Below are 19,093 nucleotides of genomic sequence, written 5' to 3' on the forward strand. Positions count from 1 at the left end.
TGTGTGTGTGTGTGTGTGTGTGTGTGTGTGTGTGTGTGTGTGTGTTAAGTGTTTGAGGCCGGATTTGAACTCAGGTCCTCCTGACTCTAGGGCTGGTGCTCTATTTACTGTGCCACCTAGCTGCCCCACTAAATAAAGTTTTATTGTATTTAAAAATGTAAAAACAATTCTTAGCTCTGTACTAAAGGAGACCATGGGTTAGATTTGGCCTATAGGCTGTGGTTTTCTGACCTCCGGACTATGTAGAATGAGACCAGCATTTTCAGAGAATAGTTAATGTATTGATTTGTTTTGCCTGACTATATTTTCTTTTTTATGGGTGGCAGGGAAGGGAGCTAGTGGCAGATAGTGGTAGCTAGGTGGTACAGTAGATAGAGTGCTGTGCCTAGACTCATCTTGAGTTCAAATGTGGACTTGGACACTTTCTAGCTGTGTGAACCTGGGTAAGTCACTTAACCCTGTTTACCTTAGTTTCCTCATCTGTAAAATGAGCTAGAGAAGGAAATGACAAACCACTCTAGTAACTTTGCCAAGAAAACCCCAAAGGGGGTCATGAAAAATTGGACGTTACTGAAAGTGAGACCAACAAGGGAAATGAAACCAACAAGGAAAAGGTGTTGTGGGTAATAAAATTATACAAAAAGAGAACTGGGGGGAAAAGAGCATCAGTGAAATACTAACAACATAGAAGATTGTTGAGAAGATGATAGAATAATGTTTTGTCACAATGCACTCAATTTAACATACACATAAAAACAAATTATGTAACAAGATGACAGTTTTATATTCATGACACTTTTGTGTTCTTTGTAATACTGAAATGTTCATGTTAAGTTTATAAGAAAATATAAAACGACAAAAAAGAAGCTATTTGCCATGAGTGGCTTTTCCCCTTCACTATATCTCAAAACCCACTGACATCATCTCTGACTCTTTCCTCCTTCTCATTTGCTCCATATTTGAGGTCGAGTTGTTAAGGGCAACCCCTCTACATGTGTCATTGATCTCACTCATTCCAGCAGATTGGTTCCCATCCCCCACCCTAGGTATAAGAACAAACAAGATGGGATTTTTAGTTCTTCTTGTTGGAGTTCAGTTTCCCAGGCTCAGGCTAAATTGTAAACATCTGAAGGATTAATCGCCTTTGAACCCTGATAATTCACACCTGTGCTCAGTCAAGGAAGTTTCATGCCTTCTGACTCTGAGCTAATCAGGGACCAAGGGTTTGTTATATATTCTGGGAGGTTGGCATTTTGCTTTGGAAGTTAACTCATGAGAAGGATCTTTTGATTTCCTGGTCGAGACTCTGAGTAGTCATATGTTCAGAACCCCTGACTGCTCAGCTGTCTGCTCCCTCGATGCAGTGATATATGTAAAGTGTATAGCAATATTGCTATACTCAGACAGCTGGAGCCTTGTCTGTTGATCTTTGTGCTGATTTCTCTGCCTGTATTTTCTCTGTTTGTATTTTCTCCATGTTCAGGGTGCTGACCTTTCCCCTAAACTAGTGAAAGTAATTTAAAAAAAGATTGTTGAACCCTTTTTGCACAGTCTTTCCTTTAAAAGTAGATCAAAGAACCTATGCTAGTAGGCTATACTGGGTGTGCTAGGGTGCTTGCTGATACACTAGGTCATTCCCTTTCTCCAAGTCTTTAATTTCTCTTATCTACCGGTTTCTTCCTTGCTACCTACAATCTTACTCAACTGAAAAGTATTCGTATGTGTTCTCTCAAGTTATCATTCCTATATTCTGTGTAGAGTTGAAATGGCTTTACTGTTGGGTTGAAGTCAGAGGGTGAGGTAAGTGAAGTCAGAGCAGGGGTGAGCTGGGACAGTATTGAGGAGTAGAGGAATTGGAGGTGTCAATGACAGTAGAAAAACAAGTTTAGGAGTGGTGAAACACAGGAAAAAGGGAGAATGAAAGGAGGTTGTATTCAGATAAGGGAATGCCAAAGTTTCCAATTAAGGAAGTGGCACATTTATGAGTAATGGCAAGACTTATTATGTGATCATCACTATGTGTGACTGAGATGCAGTGAAGGAGTAGGTCCTGGGATTTAAGGAGGCTGAAGAACTGGGAGTTTAGGGAGTTTGAAGGACCTAGTATAAAGGCAGGAGTTAGGGAGAAGAGGACTATGGTAAGCCAAGATGAGGTTAACACAAGTCAAGGTTGTAAACCTAGATGTCTGAAAAGATAGCAGTTCTTCAACAGAAATAGGGACATTTGGTAAAGGGGGGCAGGGTGAGTTGTGGGATAAAGATAATGAGTTCTATTTTGGATACATTAAATATGTGAGACAGCCAGTTTCAAATGTCTGTCAGGCAATCTGACGGGTCAGGAGAGAGGCTGGAAACGGATGCATAGAGATGATAATCAAACCCATAGGAACCGATGAGGTTGCCAACAGAGAGACTGGGAAGCGAAAACAGAAAAAGACCCAGGGCCATACTTTGGGGTGTGCCTTGAGTTAGCAAGAATTACATGTATGTCTATATCTATATATTATCTATCTATGTCTATATATAAAGAGTCAGCAAAGGAAACAGAGGGCAAGTTAGATAAGTTAAGAGGAACACCAACAGAGAGCAGTGTCACAAAACTCTACAGAAGGTGTTCCAATTGTGTCAAATGCTTCAGAGAGGTCATGTGAGAAGAGGAATAAGAAAACACTTTCATCTCAGGCAATTAAAAAATCATTGGAAACTCTTTCAGTAACTTCTTCAACTCCTGTGGGTTTAACTATCATCTCTCTGCAGATGACTTCCAGATCCATCCCTAGCGTCCCACATCACAAATTCTCTGTTAGATGTTTCAAACTAGATGCATAATTTTAGGATTGACATGTCCCAAATTGACTTCATTATGAAAATGTCACCATCCTTCTAGTCTCCTCGGTTTGTAACCTCAACATTACTCTGGATTCCTCATTCGTCCTTACCTCCAATATCTGTTCAGTTGCCAAATATTGTCATTTCTAACTTCAACAACATCTCTTTGTTAACCCTGAAAATGCCAAAGTTTACAGAGGCTACACACCAACTATCAACTCCGAAAAATAAAATAAAATCAACCAAAGAGCCACCAACTGTCAACTCTGACCAAAGAGCATGGGGGTCCTGCTGTCTCAGACCTGACCCCTTCACTCACACAGCTACCTCCTCAGTTGAGGGCCTTGTCACTTCTCACCTATATTATTGCAACAGGCTCCTAATTGGTCTCCCTGTCTCAAGTCTCTCCCTACTCTAGTCCTACAGATTGCTGCCAAAATAATTTTCCTTAACATAGTAGTGATTACTCAAACACCTATAATGGCTATCTTTAGGATAATATATGAACTCTTTTGTTTAGCTTTTAAAGTCTTATATGATCATACCCTAATCTATTTTTTCTGCCTAATTGAGTATTACTTTGTATCCTATATTCTAGCCAAATTAGCATCTGTTCTGATCTTCACACAAATATTGCATCTCTCGTTTGTGTCGTGCCTTTGCACTTGCCCTCCCATCTGCCTAGAATTTCTCTCTTCATTTGTTGTTATTGTTGTTGTTTGTGCTTCATTCTCAAAGAGGACCATGATGTCAGGGAGGCGATGCCATGATATGCAAGTGAATTGGATTGAAGTGAAGGAGGGTTGTGAAAAATCACTGACCTCAAACTTTCTCCTCTGGAGTCATCTGGGCCCAGTGGCAAGATATAGATCAGGATGACTAGAGGTGGCCCTGGATGCTTATTTGAGATACTGCTCAAGCACTGTCTTCTGTATTTAGCCTTTCTTAATCCTCCCTCACTCACCCAAACCTTATATTTAATTACTTTCCATACATTTATTTTCACACACACACACACACACACACACACACACACACACACGAGGCCTTCAGATAAAAGTAGGGTGTTCCTTGTCTGTGATTTCATTGTGGGAATTCGTGATTCATACAGGGATTGGGTTTGGTGATTTCTTAAGGTCCTTTCCAACTCTTAAGATTTTGCCTTCTTTGGTAGCTACACTAGCCCATATGTGAAAGAAAGAATAATATATTAAACTTATGTGCTTTCTACTTTCTAGGCTACTATTACTCAGACACAGGAATGGTTTACAATGGCAAAACAAAGCCAGCACACAGTGACAACTTTCTCATCACCTACTTGTTTGACCAGCCCTAGGATTCAAGAGAAAGCCTTTGAAGGTAAGCAGAAGTGGCAGATTTCAAAACAACGAGAAGAGTGAAGTTTGAGCTATTCTTTAATCTGAACTATTGTTCTATTGTTACAGTATGACATTTTGTGATTTTGTTGGGAGAGGTTTTTTTCTCTCCAAATTATTATAACATATTTTTTTTGGTTTGTTTTTGTTTTTTTGCTTTTTTGGAGGGGGAGCGGCAGAGCAATTGGGGTTGAGTGACTTGCCCAAGATTACATGGCTAGTAAGTGTTAAGTGTCTGAGACTGGATTTGAACTCAGGTCCTCCTGACTCCAAGGCCGATGATCTATTCACTGCGCTGCCTAGCTGCCCCATAACATATTTCTTTATCTTCTAAATCAAACAATCTTTACTCTTAAGGTGAGACTTTCAGGTGGCTGGACAAATATCCACTGGGGAAAGCTTCTAGAGAAAGGGATCACTAATCTTGGACCCATGAACTTTTTAAATAATATATTATTTCAATATAATTTTTTTATGCATTAAAAACATTCTAAGAAGAGTTCCATAGGCTTCATTAGACTTCCAAAGGGGGATCCATGATGCAAAAAAAGATTAAGAACCTTGGTCTTGAGGGTAAGACAACTGTCATGGAGAGAAAAGTGCAGTATTGTTAAGGTGCACGTCCAGAAATAGGAATACAGGCAGAGCTCAGCCATTGACCGTACCATTTTTATCTTAATTCCCCTGAAGAAATGTAGTCTGTACCCACAGCTGTCTAGTACTGTTTATTCCCTTTTGGATTCTTTGCCCTACAACTCTTACACCTAGTTTAAAGGAAAACTGGTTCTTCTAGTTCATGAGATACATGATTTTATGAATTCAGTCTGCTAGCTGCTGTGATTCTTGGATAAACAAGGTTTCTCTATTATTTAAGCCCAAGAATTTAGAAATATGAAGGGATGGTGGGCATGGAAACTAGTCAGGGACAGTTTTCTATCTATCATCTATCTATCTATCTTTCAATCTATATTTCTGGGGTTTCCATGTAGTAAGCACTTAATAATTGTTTATTGAAAGGTGAAAGGGAAGCAGAAGTATCAATGTTACTCCTTACCATAACTTTCTTCAGTGCTATAATTTTAAGTTTGTCTTTGGTTTTAGTAGTTTAGTAATGGTAGTAATAGAACTTGAGTCAACATTTTCCTTCTGTGTTAAGATGAGGAAGCTATACCTCCAATGGGTTTATAAAATAGCATTCTCCTAACATGGTGTTGAGGACTGAACTCAATCATTTTCAGTAAAGATAAAAATTAAATGTTTCCAGTTCATTTTGACTAAAATGTGTTGAATTCTAAGTGGAATTGGGCAGGACATGAATGATGCTTTATCTTATTTGGGTATTTCTGAAAGCAATTGAATATATTGTGTGGAATACAATAAGTAATATATCTTTTACTGCTTTGTAAGAGGAAGGAAGGAGAGATAGGAGGATGATTCTGGTAACAAATATAGGATTTGAAAGAATTTGGGGGAAAATGACATGCTTATATATTTAGAAGAGGGGGCCACTCATGAAGTGAGAATGAGGGACAGCTAATGGAGAGCTTGTTTGCTATATTGGTATTCATGGTATCCATGAATCTAAAAGAAGGTCTTTTACATTCTGATGGGACCCCTAGCAAAGGCTTTATTGGAAGATGTGGACAAGAACTATTGCACAAGATGTAAATGCTTAGGTTGTAATTGGCATTCTTGGAAAGAGAAACCATGTTGATGAGCTCACAGATCTATTGACCTATATAGAGAGTTTGTAGACAGGTCCTATGTTATTAAAAAGTTTTAGGGGCGGCCAGGTGGCTCAGCGAGTAAGAGCACCGGCCCCAGTGTTGGGATGACCTGGGGATTGAATCCAGGCTCAGATACTCAGCACCACACCCAGAAATAACTGGCTGTGTAACCTTGAGCAAGTTACTTAACCCCAATTGCTTTAAAAAAAAGTTTTAACTTTAATAACTTAGGTTGTAAAGGTTATAAAAAAAATTTCATTTTTCTGGTAAAGGTGGTTAAATTTTCTTCCCTTAGCTTGTCATAGGAAAGGCTACTTGTCCCAGCCTCCTCATTTTACAGATGAACAAATTGATGCCCAGAGAGGTTAAATTACTTGCCCAATATTACATAAGAAGTAAGTAATTAAAAAAAGATTTTGAACTCATTTCGTCTACCTCCAGAACCAATGCTTTTCCCATTATACCACACCGCCCTTTACATTATGAAATGGTCATATGTGGACTTAAATTCTGAAATCCATTGGACACAATTTACTTTGTTTTCTGTCTGAGCTACTTTTCATTTGTCATAGGATATGACAGGGGTTAAAGGGGTATATTAAGTTTAGTTCTATGAAATAGTTGTCAAAAACATTAATATGGTATATCAACATTTTAATATATTGTTTCTGTCATGTCTACAACAACCCAAGCTACATAAGTTTAAAGGTTCTTAAGGAATTATATGAAAACCTCTCCATATTATGTATGTAATACAACAGTTTGACCTAATAGTCTTTTTAATGATTAATGATTTAATCCAAAAGGTGATGATATTTTTTATGAACCTATGAAGAAAGATTCAAGTGGCACTCCTGGATCATCATTAGAAGTTTTGAATCAAGAAGGATCTATATCTGTTAGAGACACTCCTTCTCATGCTCTTTTGAGAATTTATTTAGAAAGAAAACAGGAGACCATTAAGGATTTGAAAGTATTTTTCCCAACACTTGAAGGCTTTGTAACTGCTTATATAGACTTTATTATTACATCAGCAACGGCAAAATTTTATCAACGACCATTTAGAGACAGTGAAGATGTCATAAACTTCAATAATGTTGCACAAGTGTTAATTCAAGAGAAGAACGAGGAAGTTGAAAAGAAAATATCAGATTTTTCTGCTGAAATAAAACAGAAAGATTTTGATGAGAACTTAGAGCTAGTGAGTTTATGTTCAAGAACTGAAAGCATTGGATCAGAGACCAGAGCTGATTGGTGTATTTCCCATAAGACATATGACATTGGCACCAGGAAAGAGTTTGAAAGATTTAAGAAGTTTATAAAAGGTACACTAGGGGAGAGATATCGGTGGCTCTGGATGGATATTGAAAGATTAAAAGTTCTTAGGGATGCTGGAAGACGTCAGAGGTATTTTTCCTTTTATTAAATTATCATTTTTAGATAAAAATGTGCATTTGTGTTGTTTTACCACTACTTCAATAAATCTTTTTGACTCTAAAGTAATTGGTGCTCTGGGAGGAAATTATTATTATTAAAAATCAAAATTATGATTATTATTAATATTAGCTTTCTTTCGTCTTCTGATCTTCATAGTCAACAGATAATAAAAAATAATTCACTGAATTTGTAAAATATTTTCCCATGAGAGCTCAAAATACTTTCACATTTGTTATTTTTATCCTTATAACATACCTGTGGCCAAGGTTTTGCTTTCCTTCTTTTGTAAGTGAGGAAACACCCTCAGAGAGGCAAATACCTTGTCCACGATGACAATCATTGTTTTGGCCAACATGAGAACTCCTCTCTCTAATAGTCTTTACAGTAGTCTTGAGGAGATTACTGTCCACACTAGGTTGTAGATATTTTTCATGTGCTGTTAAAGATTACCATGGTAACTGGGAATAAAAGCTATGATGTCTCAACAAGTGCCTGCATGTCTCTCTGGTCCTTGTAGTGGTCTCTTGGGAAGCTTGGTATAGTTTTAAATGGACTTAAAGTCTTTCATGTGCTAGCTCTATGGTATTGAACTAATGAGATATGAAGCATCTTGCTAGATTGCATCTGATTGAGGGAGCTCTAGTCTTAACCAAACTTCTAATAACTCCCTTTGGAGTGGGAAGATTCATTAGACTTTAATTCCTATTGAAATAGGAATTTCAAACATGCCTGAGCACGTTTACATTTGCTATGCTCTTCCACTGATTTTTTTTTTTGTATACAGGTTACAGAGCTAATTATTACACGGAATTAACAATGATATAACAATGGCTCCAAAGTGCTTACTTGTGGATCATGAAAAATCCCTACTCTAGGCCTCTAAGCATTTCTAACATGGAAGGGACATTTCTAGAAGTGCCCTTCATAGTCCTTTTCCTCTTAATTGTTCAGGAACTTAATTGTCAGAACTTTCTCCAATCTCATTATATTAAGGTTTCCAAGAATTTTTTAAAAAGTTCTTACAAAAGATTGGGACCCCTGAAATAAAATTTTGATTTTAATGTGATTTCTAAATTTATGGAGGTTTGTAAATTATGGATTTTTCACTAATCTTGATGGTAATGTATATTTTGTGCGTTTCCTCTTATTCTAGACACCTTGAGAAGATGAGAAAATGCTATCTAGTGAGTAGTGGGGAGTGTTATCTCACTCCAGAAGTCTTATTAAAGCTTAATCTAATAGATGGATCTTATTGGAATGAACCACATCTGAGATGCATTCAGGCTGAAGTTGTGAAACCCTTACTCCAGTATTGGTAGGGAGAATTGAAGCTTGAATTATAAAATTATTTAATTCTCTTTTTTAGACTGTGTAAGAAAATTGCTTTTAGCAGACACAGGAATTACAGAAATTTGAAATGGTAAAATCTCATTGCATCATTGAGACTTTCTCCTGAATAAGTCATATTTTTCCCCAAACCTCCAATTTTAAAAACTTTCAAAATGTTATAAAAGAGCACCTTGCTTAGATACCTTGGGTTTTTACCATACTTGAGACCACAGAGTAGACCAGAAACCATACAGCATCCTTCCTAACTCAGTGACTACTGTCTCTTTGAATCTGACCTATTTACTCTTTCTGCCCCTTCAATTACTGTGGCCTTAATATATCTTCCTGCCCATCCTATTCTAAAACATCCTTTCAATTGTTCTAGCTTATTACAAACCAATTCAGAAACACTCAAACTTTCTTTTCTCCCATCTTCCACATAACTGCTAACATGAATTTCCTTAAGTGCAGATGTGATCATGTCACTTTGCCTGTTCAAATAGGGTAAGATAGAAATTCTTCTGTTTCATTTTTAAAGCCATTTACAACTTGGCTCCCACCTATCTTTCTAGCATCATTATACACTACTTCCCTTTAATCATACTATGGTCCAGCCACTATGCTTCTTTCTATTCATTTCTCTATCTATTCCTCCTTTCTACCTATTCCTATCTATTACTCCACCTCCCATTTCTATTTCTTTGACTGTAACATATTCGTCCTTCACTTCTGCCTCACTTCCCTCGAGACAACAATTCAAACACTAACTTCTACATCTTTTACAGGGGTTTTTATAAATCCTTTAACCTGCTAATGCTCTACCCCATTAACTACTTTGCATTTTGTATATTTTCTGTTTAGAATCATTTTATGTATATGTATATGTTGTCTCCACAGATAGAATATAAGTTCCTTGAGAAAAGACTTTTAATTTTTTTGGTGTCCCCATTTTCTAGAACTAAATAAGGGCTTTTTGATTGATTGGAAAGAGAAACTTTAGGAGGAGGTATATATTATAGGACTATTGTACAGAGATGTGACAGGGTTTAAAGTACTTTCATATAGGGGTTAGACTTGTTCTCCCAGAGTCCAGAGGGCAAAACTAACAGTAGTGTGTGAAAGCCCCAGAAAAGCTAATTTAGTCTTGATTTAATGAAAAATTTCCAAAGAATTAAAACTATCCCAAACTGGAATGGGCTGCTTTAGGAGTCATTGGGCTCCCTATTACCTGAAAATTTTAAGGAAAGACTAGCTAACCCTCTTGCTCTCTATACAAGGGATATTCTTGTTCAGGCTTGGGTTGGACTGTATGGCCTCTGAGGTATTTCTCAAGTCTTCGATTCTGTGAATTCATCAAATACCACAGGGAACAATGTGAATAGAGACTGGGGTAGGAAAGCATGAGACAGTAGTATAAGGTCAGGTTGGAATTGTAGTGTGATAGCAGGTTGTAGAGCAGTTTAAATGCCAAGCTAAAGAATTTGAACTCTTTATGTGAATTGTGTGCTAACTCATCTTTCACATACAATTACACACTCTGTGATTTGACATACAGATATTGGGTAAACATGCATTATTACCTTTCTGGATTAGTGACAAAGAATTCCAAAGTAACTGGCCTCTGCTGTTTTGTAATAGGATGTTGACAACTCTGAACCAGTACAGATGTTCAGATGACTGATTCTTTTCTAGTTCCATCATCCCACTTTGCTTTCAAGTTCTAGAATCGAAATTGAACCATAAGCAGTAATGCCATTGCTACTGGAAAAAGGCGTATAACTCTACTCTATGGCTGCATTCATCATTTGTAATTTTCCAAACTAAAATATTGTTCCCTGGCTACCACTCTCCTATCTGTCTTATCTCCCCCTGTTAGAATGTAAGTTCCTTGAGGGAAGGAACTATTTTCAATTTTGTATTTGTATCCCCAGTGCCTCTTGGCACATAGCACTTAATACATGCTTTTTCATTTATTTATTAATTTCAGTAGTCAGCCAGCCAGTAAACATTTATTAAGCACCTACTATGTGCCAGGCACTGTGCTGAGGATGCCAAGAAAGGCAAAGGAGAATCCCTGTTCTCAAGGAGCTCACAATCTAATAGGGGAAGACCACACATAAAAAGAAGCTAAAAAGGTGGGTTACCGTGATGGGTGGGGCATTATGAAGTCCTGCAGGTGGGTGGAAAATTCTGAGATGACTGCCCTGGGTCTTTCCTTAACTGGAGGATCTGGGAATAGCTCTCCAATGTCCACCCTCTGTCCACTCCAATAAGATAGAGGGAGCCATCCCCCCCTCCAACCAGAGGCAAATGGTACTATGGAGGTTTGTTTTCAGAATTGATGTGCTCTTGAAGAAAGATGAGTTTCTAGAGAAACAATGAAGTCTCAGAGAGCAGCCACGGGAGATATTATCATTTATTTATTTATGGAGTAAAGGAAGATTTGTCTTATACTAAATTCTATTCTTTTGGTGATCTTCTAGTGTTTTCTATTTACCTTATTTATGATGATGAGCAGTAAGAAAAAGGTGGGGATGCTAGAAATGGATCACAGATCCTCAAGGCTGAAAAAAACCTGAGAAATCATCACATCTACCCCCTCCATTTTAAAGACAAGTAAACTAAGGACTTAATAGATAAAATGACTTGCCCGAGACCATTCAGGTGATAAATGACAGTGCTGGGATTTGAACTCAAGACCTCTGACCCCAAATCCTTTGCTTTTTTTCACTGTACATGTTACATCTTAGAAAATAAGGGGTATGGTATGATTCTGGTAGTTGGGGCCATATTGGTACATTGCAAATTTTTTAGACTTTTGAAAATGTTTTTATAACCAAAGATATGAGGAGACTTTTTATCAAGACCTTCTTCAAGTTGTATTTCTCCCAACAGGGGACCTAGATTCTGTGTGACCCATAAATATGAAATTAAAAATGCCAGTGCTGAGTTGAAATTCTGGCATTCCCGCCAAAAACAACCAAGGAAAGATATTGATCCTTTCCCACAAATAGTGACTCTTTTACCACTAAGACCTAAATCTTGCATGCCACAGATTCCTACGTTAAAGGTAGGTTGGACTGTTGAGTTCATTATTGTGAAGTTTGTGATAAATATCCATGTTTGGTTTATATATATGTCTTCATCAAGTTTAACCATAAAATCATTTAATAATGTGTATTTTGAAATAATTCAGAAAAAAGAAAATGAAATGCAGTGCCACATTTTAAAATGGAATCTTTCTTTTTTGTGTTTATAATTATTTGTGAATATAAAATTAGGCATGTATCTCTTCCTTAGTTTCAAGGATGGTTGGAACCTTGCTTCCAGTGTCAGTCCTTTTCCTTCTGCCTTGAATTTTGTCCTGTCTACCTGTAGTAGCAAGCACCCTAGCATACTCAGAATGTCTGCTAACACAGGTTCTTCTATCTGCTTTTCTAAAGGAAAGCAACTCAAAAAGGGTTAACAATCTTACTTTTATCAAACATATGTCATTTTCCTAGTTCAGGGGGAAAAATCAGCACCCTGAACTTCAGAGAATACAAACAGAAGTTACAAGCAGACAAAAAATACAGAGAGTCAGACCAGCAGACAGGACTTTCAGGTGTCTGACCATTACACACATACCTAGTTAGTTCCCAGAGAGAGAAGCACCAGCATCTGGGTTTTCAAAGCCGAGGGGCTCAATAGCTACCCAAAGTCTCATCTGGCCAAGTCATATAACTCTTCCCAAAGTGAGCCCCAAAGCAAAACCTCACATCAGGGTATATATAGCCTTCTCCAGGGTCAGAGAGTGTCACGACCCTCATGACCCACTGCCTAATAACAAAGTAACAAGGTGTGGGCATTCCTGAAAAACAAGCCTTCCACCACAGGCTCCCACCATATGTGATCACATTCAGCCCATTAAGGGCAGAGTATATTTTCAAATCAGGGATGGTCCTCAAATTCACTTAAGCCTATCAAGGGGCAGGAAAGATCTTCAAATTCCCTTACCATTGCACTACCATACCTTACCTTTTTGATTAAATGTAGGTACTTGCTTCAGCCCTGCTCTATAGGGGTTGCCTTTCCCTGACCTGGACAACTCTGCACATCCTACCTCTTTCTCCCTTTTCTGTTACACTTGTTACTGTAACAACTGTTACAGTTGCCTGACACCTTGGGACAACTCTTACCCTCTGGCTAAACCTTCATGGAAAACAATAGTCTACCTGAACTCATTCCTCAATGATTAATTTGATTAATTAATTAATTAAATGCTCCTATCCTATCATTCCTTCCCCAGTCCTGTGATTCTGAATACTTAGGTGCCATTGTTCAAACCCCATTCTTGGCCTTCCACTGATCATTCCCTTGTTCTTATCTCCTCAACCCAATTTCAGGTCTATCTCTTTCGCCTTTTGTAATATTATATCCAAAGTCTCCTATGGTTTTTAGTATAAGCTTCCAGGTTGTGTGTAATCCTGAAGGTGTGGTTCTTTGGTATTTGAACTGCTTCTCTCTGAATTTTAGCTATGACTTTTCCTTTGGTGGTTCCCTTCAGGGAGATGATTAGTGGATTCCTTCTATTTTCACTTTTCCCTCTGGTTCTAATAGAACTTGGTAGTTTTTGTTTATGATTTAGGTATTTCATTAAAAAATACAGTGTTCAGTCCCCTTTTTTCAAGACATGATTTTTAAGTAGCATAATAATTCTTAAACTCTTTTTCCTTGACCTGTTTTCCATGTTAATTGTTTTTTATATCAAATAACTTATATTGTCTTCTATTTTTTCATTTGTTTTGTTTTAATATTTCTTGCTGCCTCATATAGTCATTGATTTCTGTTTCTTTTTTTCCCCATTTATCAATGTCTCCTTTACTTGGATAAGGCTTATCATTTTTCTTCTAAGCTCTTTATTCTTCTTAAAATTCTTCCAGAGCTTTTATTTCATTTTTTTATTTCTTTGATTTTTCTCATGAAAAAAAATCTATTTTTCCTTTGAATCTTTGTCTGCAACTGATATAATTACTTATGTCTTGGGGGGGTATCTTTAGAAGCATAATTTTTATGCTGCTTAGTGTTTTCTTTTATTTACTTATCTCTCTTGTTTTAGTTTCTGATTTTTCCCCCTCTGGACCAGGTTCTGACCCTTTTGTGCTTTGGAGCTTTTGGGTAGGGTGGTAGCTTTTGCTTAGTCTTTCTATGACTCTTCTGGGATTAAGCCTTCCTTCCTATAACTTTGAAGTTCAGAGCACTGGATCTATATGGGCCCTCTAGGGCATCACAGAACAGAGTGCTAGAGAGTTTAGAACCCCTGGATCTTGTGTGTCCTGGTCTGATATTTTCTGCATGGTTCTACTCTTTCTCAAGGGGACCCTCTGCTTTTGGTATCTCTGGAGCCTTATTGGTTACACTTATCTGTGGTTTCTCTTTAGTATCACTGGAAGACTCGGTTTGTTCACCTGTGCTGGCTTTGTTGAAGACCATTTAACCCAGGGGAATCTGTGGCTTCGATGCCACATGTGTTCCTCTAGGTTTTCAAGTGTGGCCTTTTGACTGAATACAAACTTCACAGAGCACCACTCCTGGCCTCAGACTTCTAGCTGTCTTTCTTCTTTTTAGTGTTACTTCTTTCTCCTCTATAAGCACTTCAGAGCCTGTGATGTTAGGGTCCAAACATAGTCAATCCATTATCTTTGATAGTGAAAAGCTTTTGAAATGGTTTTTGCAAATCTTTTCCATTTTCCTTCAGTTTTTTTGTTTTCCTTCCACTGTCATCAATGAAAGTCCTTGTGATAACTTTGCTTAGTTAGACATCTTGTGAAGGTTTCTTTATACAAGTTTTATCCTCTATTGCTCCTCTCTGTTTTATGAGATGTTACTTTTGGTTATCATCCATCATCCTTCTTCTTAAGATTTGGAAACTTGGTTTATACCCTAACCTTTGTCAACCATTACTCTCCATTTGTCAAATAAGTCTTATGCTTGCTGACTAAGATGCTTCTTGAGTTCTTTCGTTTCCTTGTTGAGGAAACATTTGCATTTTTTTAACTTCTGAATAAACCAATAGTTGATGTTGAAGTCATTTCTGTTGTCCATGTTCCGTTTTTGATCTTCAACAACTTGTTTAATTAATCCAGGACTGAATCTTTTTTAAATTGTAAACTATATCTTTTTGTCATTATTGTTGTTGTTTCTTCTTGTTTTTTGTTTGTTTGTTTTTAACTAATTTTGATTAGTGAGCCTGGAGTCAGGAAGATCTGAGCTTGCAACTGGTCTCAGACATTTACTAGCTGTGTGACCCTTGAAATCTGCATTACTTAACCTCTGTTTGTCTCAATTTCATCATCTGCAAAATGGTTATATAGAACCTTCCTCCCAAAGTTATTATGAAGATAAAATGACATAATATTTATAAAGCTCTTTGTAAGCCTTAAATCTCTTTATAAGTGATATTATTATATATTATTTTATTATAGAGTTAAGTGAGTTGCCGATTTATATTTTCAGGAATGAATCAAAACCTCATATCTCAGCTTTCTAAATCTACTTCATCATTAACAGAGGATTATATATTTTTTTCATTTTAGATTATCTAGAAAATCCAGTTATGTGATACAGTTCATTTTTTAGCAGTACTAGATGACTAAGGCATTACTGTATTAGACACAAACAACATTTTATTCCACAGTTATAAAATAACATTTATGTTACTTAGTGACTGTGATGATCATGGTTGTTAAAACATTTGTAGTCTTTGACCTTCCAGGAGGTTAAACTAAAATATCCTCAAATAATTATTTTCTTTATACAGTTTTAAAATCTAGAAGCACTTGTTAAGTATGACTATTATGTAGTACATCACATTGTATATAAAACATACAGCAGATGGGGCGGCTACGTGGCGCAGTTAATAGAGCACTGGCCCTGGAGTCAGGAGGACCTGAGTTCAAATATGGCCTCAGACACTTAACCACTTACTAGCTATGTGACCTTGGGCAAGTCACTTAACCCCAATTGCCCTGCCTCCCCCCCTCCAAAAAGCAAAAAAAAACCCCAAAGAACAACCCCCCCCCAAAAAAAAACAAACATAGAGCCGATGGTGTTTTTGTTCTTTAGCTGCTTACATTATAAGAAGAGTTATCCAAAGAGAGAAGAAATGATCTTTCAATGCCCTGAAAAATGTTCAGGTTTTCTCCTCTGGTCTAAGAGTCTAAGGCAATTTTATTTTTAAACTTGCAAGTTCTCAGAGAAGAAGAGCATTCTATGTAATGTTGAATATTTTGGAAGGAAGGATGTACATGCAACTCACACTTTGGCCTTCCTCTACTCCAACCCCATTACTGATGTGCTTCTGTGGATTAGCTCTCCACTAGGTATGGATAGAGAAAAGCCTTTAACTATGTTGATGCAAGGATGTGGAGTAGGTGATGATATATATGTGGGTCCTCAAGTAATCTAATATAAATCTGAGGACTAGGGTTCAAAGCAGAGATATTTTCTTCTATATATTCTTTCACATCATCCATCGTCCTGTCACTTTTTAGAAGGAGGATTTCATCCAACCACGGTCTTTGAAATCTGCAAGGAAATCTGCCAAGAAATCTGAAAGAGCAGGCTCAGCAACTAAAAAATCAGTGAAGATCAAGGTTCCTGATGAAACACTGGAGCAGGATCTCACTGGGAAGAGGTGGGTACCATTACAAAGGAAGTCACTGTTCTGTTTTACCACCCAGACTCTATTGGAATGGAAACAGGTGTGTTTCCATTATCCACAAATTAAATTTGTTTGAAGGATTTTCATTTTCAATAGAAACTGAGAATTAATTGAGAGGAGTTTGATGTGCTTTCTTGTGTTTCAGGAGTAAATATTCCAACTTCTTAGGAATTCTGCAGGTGAGTGTATATTCTTGAGGGGTAGGTCCAGAGATCACTAATGTCAAACGGAGAGTCCTTTTGAATTCTTGAGTACTATGTCTTACTAAAGTCCCTAAGAACTCTCAGAGAATCTTGCTCTTAATAAGGCATTAAATAGTAACGACATTGTTTTGTTTTATTTCCTGTTATCTAACTTTTTCTTAACTTTGCCCTTTGCCTATTCTTCACCATCAGTGAATCTTATTTCTAAGAATTGTTATTTTCAGCTAGGTTCAACAAGCAATTATGAAGTGTGCACTGCATGTAAAGTACTATGTTTAAGTGTTAAGGATCAAAGACCAAAAAAGGGACCTGATTTAAAGGAGCTTGCTTTCTAGTTATGTGAATGCATGGAGGCAGGAGATAGAACATTGAGTTTGGGGAATGGTTAGTAGTTTAGTTTTGTTTCTCCCTAGCAGAATATAAGTGCCTAGAACGAAGAGATTTTGGTTTTTGTTTTTGTTTCCCCAGTGTCTGGCAGAAAGCAGGCAAGTAATAAGTGCTTATTGATTTTAATTTAATTGAGTTTAGATTAAACATTTAGATGAGTGTGTGAAAGAGAGTTGTATAAATAATGTTGAAAAGATAGGTGGCAGCCAAGTTGTAGAGGCTGTTACGAGCTGGGATAAGTAGTGTCTACTTTATGCTAGTGGCAGTATAGAAGTCACTGAATACATTTGAATAGTGAAATGATATGGTCAGAACTTGGCCTTAAGAAAACTTTTCTGATGATTGTGCAGAGGATGCATTGGAGAAAGGAAAAACTAGAAGCAGGAAAAACATTTAGGAGGTTTTACCTAAGGCCAGGCAAAACATTATCATGGCCTATGTTAAGGTGATAGATGAGGAGAGAAGGGGACAGATGTGAGAGATGATGTTGAGGTAGAGTTGACAATATCCTTGCAACTGATTGGAATTGGAGGGTGTGGGGAGAGGGAGAAGAGTCAAGGCTATGAACCTGGGTGAAATGTCCAATAGGCAGCAGGTGATAATGGACCAGGAGATCAAGATTTAAGCCTCTGGCTTTGTAGATCTGTGAGTACTCTGCAGAAAGAAGGCCTGGGCTGGAGCCTTGAGACACATGTACAGTCAGGGAGCAGAAGACATGATGAAGCAACAATAGAGACTGAGTAGGTAGATGGGTAGGAAAAAGAACCAGGATAAAGCAGTGTTCTAAAAATCCAGAAAAGAAAGAGTATCCAGGAGGATAAGGGAGATGCTCTAGAAACAACAAGAAGGTTGAAGCCTGGGTAAAGACCATCAGTTTAGCAATGAAAAGATCCTCACTAACTTTGGAGAGAAAAGTTTCACTTCAGAGATGAGATAAGAAGCCAGAGTCATATTGCAAAGGATTGAGAAGCGAGTGAAAAGAGAGGAAATGGAAGGAAGTAGTGGAGACAGCTTTTTTCTAGGAGTTTAGCTATAAAATAGAGAAGAGACATATTTTGAGAGGATGGTAAGGACAAATGATTTTTTTTAACATGGCCATATTTGAAAGCAGTCATTTGAAGGATTCTGTAAATGAAGAAGAAATTGAAGATTAGAGAGGGAGGGATAGGGTTTAACAGTGGGAGTAATCCCTTTAGAGCACTGAGAAGTAGATGGCATCAATGACCTTTGTAGAGGAGTTTTCTTTGGGGAGAAGGGCAACCTCTTCATCAGTGACTGGAGTAAGGGCAGAGATGCTGTAAGATAATGTCAAGAGGGTGGGAAATGAAGAAAAGGGAAGAGGAGACATATTTTATGGCAAAATTTCGAGGCCTTCCACTGAGAAGAGGTGAAGATGTAGGAAATTTGAGAATAGAAGAGATTTTGACTAGTCTCTAGAGAATGGGAAAATGAAACATTTAGAGAGGAGTAAAACCATTGGATTGTTGCAAAGTTCTTGACAGGAAATAACGTATAATCAGCCTGAAAAGATAGATTAGATCCAGGTTGCAAAGAGCTTTAAATTCTAAGTAAAGGTTTGTATTTTATCCTAGAAAAAAATAGAGTTACTAGAGATTTTTGAGTAGAGGAGTGTTGACATGCTGGGCAAACCTGTGCTTTAGATCTATCAGTCTGGCAGCTGTGTGGAAGATGGATTAGAGCAGGGAGAGACTGTGGAGGCAGGTACACTAATTAGGAGACTGTTTATTGCAGTGGTTCAGACACATGATGATGAGGGCCAGGACTAATATGGTAGGAGAATGCATAGAGAGAAGGAGACAGATATGATGGAGGATGTAGAGAAAGAAGAGAGGGCCTAGATCAGAATGCTGGGTGTGTTCCCAACCAGGGAGTAGAACATGAATGATGATCCTGAAGTGAAGATTAAGAAACATTTGGTCAGACAGGTAGGAAGAGAACCATGATGGATCAGTGTTGTGAAAACCCAGGGAGGAGAGAGTAGTCAGAAGGAGCAAGTTGTCAAACAGTATTGAATGCTTCAATAAGGTCAAGAAAGATTAAGATGTAAGAAAAGACCTTGGATCTAGCAATTAAGGGATCATC

General features: G+C 37.5%; 1 protein-coding gene across 1 annotated transcript in view; it reads left to right on the forward strand.

Annotated features, from left to right (window-relative positions):
* RGS22 (regulator of G protein signaling 22) overlaps positions 1 to 19,093 on the forward strand; it is a 183,483-nt gene that overhangs the window by 53,062 nt on the left and 111,328 nt on the right. The window contains exons 7-11 of the mRNA XM_069081333.1: positions 4,068 to 4,188; positions 6,739 to 7,339; positions 8,523 to 8,684; positions 11,594 to 11,768; positions 16,231 to 16,373. Of these exons, the coding sequence (XP_068937434.1) occupies positions 4,068 to 4,188; positions 6,739 to 7,339; positions 8,523 to 8,684; positions 11,594 to 11,768; positions 16,231 to 16,373 (1,202 nt within the window). The remainder of the gene's footprint in view (positions 1 to 4,067; positions 4,189 to 6,738; positions 7,340 to 8,522; positions 8,685 to 11,593; positions 11,769 to 16,230; positions 16,374 to 19,093) is intronic.

Source organism: Petaurus breviceps, unplaced genomic scaffold (assembly GCF_028583685.1).
Source record: "Petaurus breviceps papuanus isolate PSGF00001 unplaced genomic scaffold, PetGlider_PUasm1.0 98, whole genome shotgun sequence".
Classification (NCBI taxonomy): domain Eukaryota; kingdom Metazoa; phylum Chordata; class Mammalia; order Diprotodontia; family Petauridae; genus Petaurus; species Petaurus breviceps.